This window comes from Nerophis ophidion, linkage group LG28, assembly GCF_033978795.1.
Source record: "Nerophis ophidion isolate RoL-2023_Sa linkage group LG28, RoL_Noph_v1.0, whole genome shotgun sequence".
In the NCBI taxonomy this organism is placed as follows: Eukaryota; Metazoa; Chordata; class Actinopteri; order Syngnathiformes; family Syngnathidae; genus Nerophis; species Nerophis ophidion.
The window spans coordinates 16,649,063-16,661,087 of record NC_084638.1 but is presented as its reverse complement, the minus strand read 5'-3'; the positions used below and the strand labels follow the sequence as shown (position 1 = coordinate 16,661,087).

The 12,025-nt window shown below is 40.2% G+C and overlaps 2 protein-coding genes across 3 annotated transcripts in view; both read left to right on the top strand.

Moving 5' to 3' along the window:
• LOC133545320 (gastrula zinc finger protein XlCGF57.1-like) overlaps positions 1-11,845 on the top strand; it is a 51,541-nt gene extending 39,696 nt beyond the window's left edge. The window contains exons 1-2 of one of the 2 annotated variants that reach the window (XM_061890785.1): positions 176-605; positions 8,479-11,845. In XM_061890785.1, the coding sequence (XP_061746769.1) occupies positions 479-605; positions 8,479-9,764 (1,413 nt within the window). In that variant the 5' untranslated portion in view covers positions 176-478 and the 3' untranslated portion in view covers positions 9,765-11,845. Of the gene's footprint in view, positions 1-175; positions 606-8,478 lie in introns of those variants that run through there. The other variant, XM_061890784.1, reaches the window with a different exon arrangement.
• The window catches only part of LOC133545367 (golgin subfamily A member 6-like protein 6), a 224,427-nt gene that overhangs the window by 70,374 nt on the left and 142,028 nt on the right, over positions 1-12,025 (top strand). The window lies entirely within an intron of this gene.

The following is a 12,025-nucleotide window of genomic DNA, read 5'->3' as shown; positions in this document are numbered from 1 at the left end:
TGTGTACAGATCTGTGCCGTTTCATAATGAACACCCTATTTTTAATAACGTTTGTTTTGTATGTAATGGTTTATGATGACATTGTTATTGAAGTACAGATGACCCAAAAGAACCATGGTAAGTAAGTGTGGCAAAACAAGTTGGCGGAAGTGACGTCGGGTACGCGCATGCGTGGACCGATCGGGTGATAAAGCAAAATGGCGTCTGACGGAGAAGTCCTAAACGCGGGCATTATATTTCTGTATTCTTACATATATGTTGTTTAATAGAGTACACACGGTTAATAATTGTTTGTAGCCGGATACATTAGTCTGAGCGCACTTTGACACTTCTCCTGTTTGCTAGCTTGGTAGCTTGCAGCTAGTTTAGCTGGCTAGTTAGCTTAGTTTGTTAGCTGCTAACAAAGAGACGCGGAAGTTATTTAAACATCGCTAAGTAGGGAACTAATGTGAGTGTAAAGTGTTGTGATTGTGTGAAAATGTGCGAAAGAACGACATCAAAGTATGAGGAGGAATTGTGTCCAACAAAAGAGGAGAAGGAGCGACAACATCAACTACTGGATGTTTATTATAAGAAACATCATCAAGTTGTGTTTCATAGAACAGGTTTGTTTACTTTTTACTCTCACATCTTTAATAACTTTATATTTTATTATTAACACTATGCTTAAATGTATTGTATATAAGTAGTTTGGTTGTCTTGTTTGGATGATGTACATACAGTCGTGATCAAAAGTTTACATACAATTTTAAAGAACATAATGTCATGGCTGGCTTGAGTTTCCAAAGATTTCTACAATTCTTATTTTTTGTGACAGAGTGATTGGAGCACATACTTGTTGGTCACAAAAAAAACATTCATGAAGGTTGGTTCTTTAATGAATGTATTATGGGTCTACTGAAAATGTGAGCAAATATGCTGGGTCAAGAGTTTATATACAGCAGCGTTAGTACATATACAGCAATGATGGTGGGCATGGTGTTCCTGAGATTAAAGGCCTCACCTTTTTCTCCTCCAAACATATTGCTGGGTATTGTGGCCAAACAGCTCAGTTTTTTTTTTTTTTTACATCTGACACCACATCGACAAAGACAAGACCTTCTGTAGTAAAGTTATGTGGTCAGAAGAAACAAAAAATTAGCTGTTTGGCTACAATGTCCAGCAATTTGTTTGAAGGGGAAAATGTGATGCCTTTAATCCCAGGAACACCATTCCGACCGTCAAGCATGGTGGTGGTAGTATTATGCTCTGGGCATGTTTTGCTGCCAATAAAACTGGTGCTCTAAATGTGACAATTAAAAGGAAGATTGCCTCCAAATTCTTGAGGACAACCTACAATCATCAGCCTGGAGGTTGGGTCTTGGGTACAGGACAATGACCCTAAACACACGTCAAAAGTCCTGACTTAAACATGTGGACAATGCAGGAGTAACAAGTCCATGTCAGAAAACCAACACATTTAGCTGACCTGCACCACTTTTGTCAAGAGGAGTGGTCAAAAATTCAACCAGAAGCTTGTGGATGGCTACCAACAGCACCTTATTGCAGTTAAACTTGCCAAGGGACATGTAACCAAATATTAACATTGCACCTTCGCTTCATCCAAACAGTAAATGACATTTTCCCACCAGCATATTAGCTTGGACATACAGAATTATTCTCTGTCTCAGCATGTCAGCATCATCCTCCATCTTGTCATTGATGATGTGGCCCAAGTATTTGACATTGTTGCACACAGACAGGGTTTGACCGGACAAATAGAAACCTGGGAAATTAAAGACCTACTGAAACCCACTATTACCGAACGCGCAGTCTGATACTTTATATATCAATGATGAAATCTTAACATTGCAACACATGCCAATACAGCCTTTTTAGTTTACTAAATTACAATTTTAAATTTCCCACGAGGTATCCTATTGAAAACGTCGTGGAATGATGACGCTTATGTTGACGCGTGCTTGTGACGTTCATTTGTTGGAGCGGACATTTCAGCCCAGCACCACTCACGGCTAAAAGTTGTCTCTTTTCATCGCATAATTACATAGTATTTTGGACATCTGTGTTGCTGAATCTTTTGCAATTTGTTCAATTAATAATGGAGACTATAAAGAATAATGCTGTTGGTGGAAAGCGGTGGATTGCAGCTGCCTTTAGCAACCGAAACACTCTTTGTTTGTTGTGAAGCTTTAACACAGAGCGGTCAAGCGAACATGTTTCTCTACCACATGTCAACCAGCAAGTTTTTGGATGGGAAATTTGTGATATTAAGTCGGCTCTTACCGGAGACTTGAGCAGATTATGCGACCTCCTGCAGCAGCTGTCAAAAAGGCAGCTGTGATCTTGACTCCTCCATTTTCCCTCAGAGACACTGGCAGTCACCGCAGCCCTCCGACTTTTAGGTATGAATTCATAATCTCACTAAAACACTATTAACACAATAAGCAGATAAGAGATTTTCCAGAATTATCCTTGTAAATGTGTCTAATAACATCGGAATCGCAACCTCTGCCGTCCCCTGGAGCCGTCGCCTTTTCTTTTTCTTTCTTTTTCTTTTTTTTTTAAGTGCTTGACTCTAACATTCCTCATCCACAAATCTTTCATCCTCTCTCAAATTAATGGGGAAATCGTCGCTTTCTCGGTCCGAATAGCTCTTGCTGCTGGAAGCTCACATTATAAACAATGTGAGGATATGAGGAGCCCTACAACCTGTGACGTCACACACACATCGTCTGCTACTTCCGGTACAGGCAAGGCTTTTTTATTAGCGACCAAAAGTTGCAAACTTTATCGTCGATCTTCTCTACTAAATCCTTTCAGCAAAAATATGGCAATAACGCGAAATGATCAAGTATGACACATAGAATGGACCTGCTTTCCCCGTTTAAATAAGAAAATTAAATTTCAGTAGGCCTTCAAGATGTTTATCCTCCTTGGTCCTACATATCATTACCGGTTTGTGCAGCCCTTTGAGACACTAGTGATTTAGGGCTATATAAATAATCATTGATTGCTACCGTTTTTGGCATTATACTTGATGTCAAACTTCACTCCATAGTCTGAGCATATGTTAAAGGGGCAACATTATTACCAGACCTATGTAAGCGTCAATATATACCTTGATGTTGCAGAAAAAATACCATATATTTTTTTTAACCGATTTCTGAACTCTAAATGGGTGAATTTTGGCGAATTAAACGCCTTTCTATCATTTGCTCTCGGAGCGATGATGTCAAAACGTGACGTCACCTAGGTAGTCAACGCCATTTTCTCAAACACATTACACGCAGCAAGTCAAATCAGTTCTGTTATTTTGCGTTGTTTCCACTGTTTTCCGGTACCTTGGAGACATCATGCCTTGTCGTTGTGTTGTCAGAGGGTGTAACAACACGATCAGGCACGGATTCAAGTTGATGTACGTAGAATGTGCATCGATTAGCACGGCATGCTAATCTATGCTAACATGCTATTTAGGCTAGCTGTATGTACATATTGCATCGTTATGCCTCAATTGTAGCTATATTTGCATCCAGCCTTTCCCTCTATCCACATTTACTGCGAAACAAACACTTACCAATCGACGGATTTAAGTTGTTCCAGTGTCAAGAGATGCGAAAGTCCCTCGTTTGGTCCGCACATTTTACTGGCGATGCTTCAACAGATATTGCACAGAGATGAATGGATTCCCTGCGACACTCAAAGCAGATGCATTTCCAACGATAAAGTCAACAAAATCACAAAGGTGAGTTTTGTTGATGTTATTGACTTATGTGTTAATCAGACATATTTGGTCGCGGCATGACTGCCAGCTAATCGATGCTAACATGCTATTTAGGCTAGCTGTATGTACATTTGTAGCTGTATTCGCATCCAGCGTTTCCCAAATTTAATGCCAAACAAACACTTACCAATCGACGGATTTAGGTTGCTCCGGTGTCAATGCGAAGGTCCCGATCGTTTGGTCTGCACATTTTACTGGCGATGCTAAGGCAGACATGGCCGAATGGCTTCAATAGGTATTCGCTCAATAGCTTCAGTTTCTTCTTCATTTTCGTTTTCGCTATCTGCCTCCATACTCCAACCATCCGTTTCAATACATGCGTAATCTGTTGACTCGCTTAAACCGCTGAAATCCGAGTCTGAATCCGAGCTAATGTCGCTATATCTTGCTGTGCTATCCGCCATGTTTTTTGTACTGGCATCACTAGATGACGTCACAGGAAAATGGACGGTGGCTTTGCAGATAGCGAAATTCAGGCACGTTAAACCATTTTTGGGGGATATTCCGGGATGGTTAAACATTTTGAAAATAACTTCGATAGATAAAATAAGCCACTGAGAACTGATTTTTATTGGTTTTAACTCTTCTGAAATTGTGATAATGCTCCCCTTTAAGAAGCTGGTGGAACCCTACATACACTACTGGGAGATATAATGGCCAAATCATCAGCGTACATAAAGTGGTTCATTAAGGCGTTCCCCATGATGCACCCTGTTCTGCATTCTCCCACTGCCTTGACAGATCATTCATCCATCCATCCATCCATTTACTACCGCTTATTCCCTTTCGGGGTCGCGGGGGGCGCTGGCGCCTATCTCAGCTACAATCGGGCGGAAGGCGGGTTACACCCTGGACAAGTCGCCATCTCATCGCAGGGCCAACACAGATAGACAGACAACATTCACACACTAGGGACCATTTAGTGTTGCCAATCAACCTATCCCCAGGTGCATGTCTTTGGAAGTGGGAGGAAGCCAGAGTACCCGGAGGGAACCCACGCATTCACGGGGAGGACATGCAAACTCCACACAGAAAGATGCCGAGCCTGGATTTGAACCCAGGACTGCAGGAACTTCGTATTGTGAGGCAGACGCACTAATCCTTCATAGACAGGCTAAATATGCCTGGTGATAGAAGCCCACCCTGCCGTACCCCATTGCCAACTCTAAAGGGAGAGGATAAACTACTCCCCCCATTTTACCTGCTTCGTCTGCCTGTCGTACCAATATGCCAGAATATACCCAGAACACCCCTATGTTTCAGATTGGTGAACAGTTTGAGATGGTTCACTCTGTAAAATGCCTTAGATGCATCAATAAACCCTACCAACATTGTAGGGCCCTGCGCTCTGTATTTTTCTACTGCTTCTTCTAAAGCATAAATACACAAGTCAGTGCTGTACTTGCTCTTAAAGCCAAATTGGTTGTCTGCGGTGCAAATAAGATCCCCAACTCTGTATATTATCACACTTTCCAGTACTTTAGATAGCACGCTGGTTCGGGCGATAGGTTGATAATTGTCCATAGTCCCTACCTTACCAGCCTTGTCTTTGATGCCAGCTACTAAAATAACTGTCAGCATAGCAGCTGGCAGGATGCCATGCATTACCAACCTACCAATATATACCTACTGCATGTACATAAAACCTAAATGGAGGTTTTTGGATGCTTTTTAAGGTCTTTGTAGGCAGAATAATGAGACTCTAATAGCCTCTACTTTAAGCAGACTTTTGATCACATTTATTTACTATTTGGAATGCATAAAAAAGAAAAAAACTTGTTCTTGATAAGCAAAATAAAAAAAAAAGTGTGGTTCCCCTTTAAGTGAAGTGAAGTATATTTATTTAGTGCTTTTCTCTAGTGACTCAGAGCGCTTTAAATAGTGAAACCCATGATCTAAGTTACATTTAAAACTGTGTGGGTGGAACTGGGAGCAGGTGGGTAAAGTACCTTGCTCAAGGACACAACAGTAGTGTCTAGGCTCAAACCTGGAACCGTCGAGTTGCCAGCATGGCCGCCCTACCAACCGAGCCACGCTGCCCTTAGAATATATTAAATACTATCAAAATCTCATAAAAATCATAAATACAGTCTAGAAATGTCTCAATAATTCCATGAACAATATTTGTATTTAGGAACTTTCTAATGTAACATGTTTCCATCTACACTTCTGTTAAAATTTAATGATCACTTATTCTTCTGTTTTGTTAAAATGTAATAAGCACTTGTTTTGTTCTTTGATACTTTCAATTTAGGAGCTTTAGCAAGGTTTCTGTGGATCATTAAAACACATTTATACTCATTGAATGGACTGCCTAGATTAAGGCCTTAAATGGTATTAAAAAGCATTAAATACGATGTTCAGAGGCATTAAAATATTCATGCAATCATAGGCCGGGGCCAATATAAATGAAAATAAACCTAATAACCTATCTTTGGCCATCTTCAATACATTGCTATGTCCGTCTGTTTCCTTCTTTGTCTCTGGATTTTATACTGGACTAAGACGTCTCACTCTGTGCATCGCTCTCAGCACCTGAACATGTTTATTCCACGGTAGACTTACATGAACAAAGTGAGCCTCTTGTCAGTCATTCACAATCTTTGTTTCGGCTACTTGCAATTCTCCTCCACGCGTTTTCCTGTGTGCAGTAGTGTTAGTGACACTCACTTTAATGTTGGAGATGGAAGTAGTCATTTTAATACAACGCTTTAATACAGGCCCCCATATAGTTGCCCGCGATAAGCTTGTTATATGATTCTTAAATTTTGGACCTTTTAGAATCAGTATGTTTTAATTTCATTTGTGTCAAGGAGGTGAAATTAGGCCTGGAAACCTTTTGACAAGTTGATTTCATGTCCATTAGGACATTTCAAAGTGTAAAATACCATCCGCCTTAAACAGAATATTTTACTTTGAAAGCAAACTAGATCATTTATTTTGTGATTATGCATGACGTCCTGTCCCACACGAGCAGATTTTAGCTCAATTGAACCGCCCTGTTGTGGCGACCGCTAAATATAGAAGCCAGGTGGTGGAAACTGACACATTGACTTGAGAACAGAAAACGGAACGAGTCTGTCGGCGTGGCGCCGCCGTTCCACATCCAGTGGAAATCCGGGTTACACTTACAAACGTTGCTAGGCAAGATCAATGATGAAACCTTACTTCGGGTTCAAGGCACGAAGCAAAAGGAAATACACTTTCAACCCACAGCACACGCAGTGTGTGAACTCTACCACAAGATGGCATCATAGAGACAATACAGAATACTAGGGGTGTAGCGGTACACACAAATTTCAGTTCGGTACGTACCACGGTTTAGAGGTCACGGTTCGGTTCATTTTCGGTACAGTAAGAAAATAACAAAATATACATTTTTGGGTTATTTATTTACCAAATTTGTAAACAATGGCTTTATCCTTTTAAAATATAATTCACTTCACACTTAACATTGAGAACACTATAATAATTCTACCCACGTTAATCCACATTAAATTGCCTCAAGTTGTTGCTTTCATTAAATAAAATGACAAAACATTTCTTCTACATATAAAAAGTGCAACATTAAACAGTTTCAAGTCAACTCATATTATACACACACACACACACACACACACGCGCGAGCACACATACATACACACACATACACACACACAGCAAAATGAGCTCACGTAACGCTAAAAGCTAATTAGCCTTCACCTCAACCCTGAACTATGAGAAAGCTGAGCTGCAGTTTAAGTTTCTAGAAGGTCAACGGGCTCATAGTGATGTTTGTAATAGTTGTGACTGGGAAGTGTTTTTTATAATTTGGGGAGTGTACGATGTCTGCTCCCCACCTGCTACACACATATCTGCTCATCTCACTTGGAGCACTGACTCCATGCGCTCTGAATATGCACTGCTGATTGGCTGTTCCATCGCTTTGAATACGCCCTGCTGATTGGCTTTGTATGTAACCAATCAGATGGTTGTGTGGGCAGGACAATGCTGGGTGCTCACTGCTCAGACAGAGGCAGCAACAAAGCAGCTTGTTAAGACTTTAGTTTACAAACTCGTTCGATACACCCTCGTACCGAACCGAAACCCCCGTACCGAAACTGTTCAATACAAATACACGTACCGTTACACCCCTACAGAATACAGATTTACACTGTAAACCAGTGGTCCCCAACCACTGGGTACCGGGCCGTGGCTCGATTGGTACCAGCCGCAGAATAATTTGTTATTAATTGTAATTATTTTTTAATAAAAAAATAACATAAAAAACACAAGATGACAAAGGGGAAAAAAAATGAAAGAGACCCCACCCGGGCCACGGGACAAATTATCAAGCGTTGACCGGTCCGCAGCTACAAAAAGGTTGGGGACCACTGCTGTAAATGACCTAATCTTTTCTCCAAGTTTATACATCGGTAACTGACATTAAAATCACAGGGGGCGCTGGAGCCTATCCCAGCTGCACTCAGGCAGCAGGGAATTTATGGTAATATAGATTTTAGGCCATATTGCCCACCCCTTGTAAAAAAGTGGTCTTCTTTTCCTGTGGATAATGTTGTAAAGAGCAGTGTGTTTGTTTTCAGGCCAATTTATATAATAACTTGTCATTTTAAGTACATGTAAACTTACTGAATGCATCATTTGACTGAGCAAATCTGGACATTTCTTAAGCATGTTTGTCATTTTGTGTCCTACAGACGTCTGTGAAGAACAACTTCTGCCTGAAAAACAGGAGTGTAGCTTCAGGATGGTGATGGAGGATCCATCGAAGAGGAAGAGCAGGTGTCACGGACCCTCTGGCGTCTCCTTTTCCTCTTTGACACAGACCCTTCCCTGTAAAAAGGAAGAGGAAGAATCAATGACCCCCCACATTAAAGAGGAAGAGGAGGACCGAGACCCACCGCATATTAAAGAGGAAGAGGAGGAACACTGCATCAGTCAGCCTCAATGGTTGGAGGAGTTCCCAGTGACTGATGTCCCTGTGAAGAGTGAAGATGATGAGGTCAAAGGTGAAAGTGAGGAGAGGGGAGGGGGGGAGCCTCCAAGCAGCAGCTCAACACAACACATGACAACAGAAGCTGATGGAGACCACTGTGGAGGATCACAAGCAGACAAGCTCTTAGCTCCACTATCAGATAGTGAGGACACAACGTCACACTCTCCTGACACTGATGATGAAGACTCTAAAGATGATAAGACATGTCACACTGACAACACTCACTTCAAATGTTCTTACTGTGACAAAACCTTTAAATTACCTTGTTATCTGAAAAGACACATGAAAATACACACTGGAGAAAAACCTTTCATATGTTCAATATGTGGTAAAGGTTTTGTAGAAAGTCACAATTTGAAAGTACACATTAGAATACACACTGGTGAAAAACCTTTTATCTGTTCAATCTGTGGTAAACGTTTTGTTGTAAGTCACAATTTGAAAGTGCACATGACAACACACACTGGTGAAAAAAAGTTTTTCTGTTCAACCTGTGGTAAAGGTTTTACACTAAGTCAATGTTTGAAAGTACACATGAGAACACACAATAGTGAAAAAAAGTTTTCCTGTTCAACCTGTGGTAAAGGTTTTACACACAGTCAACATTTGAAAAGACACATGAGAACACACACTGGAGAAAAAACTTTTTCCTGTTCAACCTGTGGTAAAGGTTTTACACACAGTCATGATTTGAAAGTACACTTGAGAACACACACTGGTGAAAAACCTTTTTACTGTTCAACCTGTGGTAAAGGTTTTACACAAAGTCAGACTTTGAAAAGACACAAGAGAACACACACTGGTGAAAAACCTTTTTCCTGTTCAATTTGCAACAGAAGCTTTTGTGACCGATCAAACATTGTAGCACACATGAGAACACACCCAGGAGAGAAAGTGTTGAGTTGCAGTGTGTGTGGTGAAAGATTCTCTTATAAGAAGCAGTGTAAGAAACACAAGTGTGCTGGTGAGAACAGCAGCAGCAAATGAAACTGCAGGATTTGAAATAAGCTGTCAAGACTTTAATTTTGACTTTCTAACAACATCAGCACATATAACATGTGTGACATTGTTGTTTGTGTAAGAATCTTTTTAATATGCTCGTACAATTATAGATTAGATAGTTTGAAATATGAAAGTATTCCATATTTTTATTTCTTATTGTTAATAACCCCATAGATTAGCACCTTTATATGATATACATATTTACTGGTTCACATCTGAAACATCTTCTGGACCACTTCAGGGAGCATATTATTACCGTATTTTTCGAACTATAAGTCACAGTTTTTTCATACTTTGGCCGGGGGTGCGACTTCTACTCAGGAGCAACTTATGTGTGAAATTATTAAAACATTACCTTTAAAATATCAAATAATATTATTGAGCTCATTCACGTAAGAGACTAGACGTATAAGATTTCATCAGATTTAGCAATTAGGAGTGACAGATTGTTTGGTAAACATATAGCATGTTTTACATAGTCATTATTGTCACCGACGTCGCACTGGGTGTGAGTTTTCCTTGCCCTTATGTGGGTCTACCGAGGATGTCGTAGTGGTTCGTGTTGTGGTTTGTGCAGCCCTTTGAGACACTAGTGATTTAGGGCTATATAAGTAAACATTGATTGATTGATTGATAGTTACATACTCCAGTGATAATTTCAACCTTAAATTAGGTGAGTGGAACTGGTCCCCTGTGCTCACGAGCAACCTGGTTGAAGATGCTTGGGATCGCTTCAAAACAGCGTTCCTAGCTATACTAAATGATATGGCTCCCGTGACAACAGTCCGGATCAAAGCCCGCTCTGAACCATGGATCAATCCAGACCTATTAGCTGCCATACAAGACAGTGACAGAAAATACTTCGAATACCAAAAGTGTAAAACCAAAGTAAATAAACAACCCAATAATAATAACCTCAAATCACTCCTTTCAGTGGCCTAGTGGTTCGGTAGGTCGTGAGTTCAAATCCCGGCAGAGTCATACCAAAGACTATAAAAATGGGACCCATTACCTCCCTGCTTGGCACTCAGCATTAAGGGTTGGAATTGGGGGTTAAAATCACCATAAAATGATTCCCGGGCGCGGCATCGCTGCTGCCCACTGCTCCCCTCACCTCCCAGGGGGTGATCAAGGGTGAGGAGTCAAATGCAGAGAATAATTTCGCCACATCTAGTATGTGTGTGACAATAATTGGTACTTTAACTTTCAACGCTTAAAAAGCAATGCAATAAATTAAGAAATAAGACAAACAACATGACTAAATCCTGAAAAAAAAATGTGTATCTGTGCAGCCAATTTTCCAGGCTGCACAGCCTGCTGGAGGGTGTGGGCTGTCAAAGAGAGTACAGCATGCTCTTTTACCGGATACGTAATATGTTATGTTAATATACCAGGCACCTTCTCGGTTGGTTATTTATGCGTCATAAATCTATCCATCCATCCATTTCCTACCGCTTATTACATTTGGGGTCGCGGCGGGCGCTGGTGCCTATCTCAGCTACAGTCGGGCGGAAGGCGGTGTACACCCTGGACAAGTCGCTACCTCATCGCAGGGTATGCGTCATAAAACTTACACTTATTCAGCCTGTTGTTCACTATTCTTTATTTATTTTAAATTGCCTTTCAAATGTCAATTCTTGGGGTTGGGTTTTATCAAATAAATTTCCCCCAAAAATGCGACTAATACTCCAGTGCGACTTATATATGTTTTTTTCCTTCTTTATTATGCATTTCCGGCAGGTGCGACTTACACTCCGGAGCGACTTATACTCCGAAAAATACAGTATTTACTTTATACATCATTTGAATAATTGTCTTTTGTTCACTTTTTAAAATGTGTGACTTTATGAATCATTTGTTATAATGTAATATATTTTATTAATTTTCGTTATTACTTTGTATTATGATGATTGTGTTTTGATTGTTTTTTTATGTATGTCCCCAGACCTGTATGCAACATAAAAGTGACAGAAAATGGCAGATTTTTTTTTATGGAAGGATAGTTTTGTTTTTACAAACTTACATTTGTGGATACATACAATAAATCCAGTATTGTGTTTTAAACATTTTATATGTTCTTTCTCTTTCTTTTTTAACATCCCCAAAACGACATCAATATCAGTCAAAGTTTGGAGTGTCAGGCAAAAGCCAATATTGTACATCATCCCACAGAGATTTACTTTGCATACATTCTTAAGATAAACTGTTTTTTTTGTTTCCCTAGCACAGAACGAACAAGTGTTGTC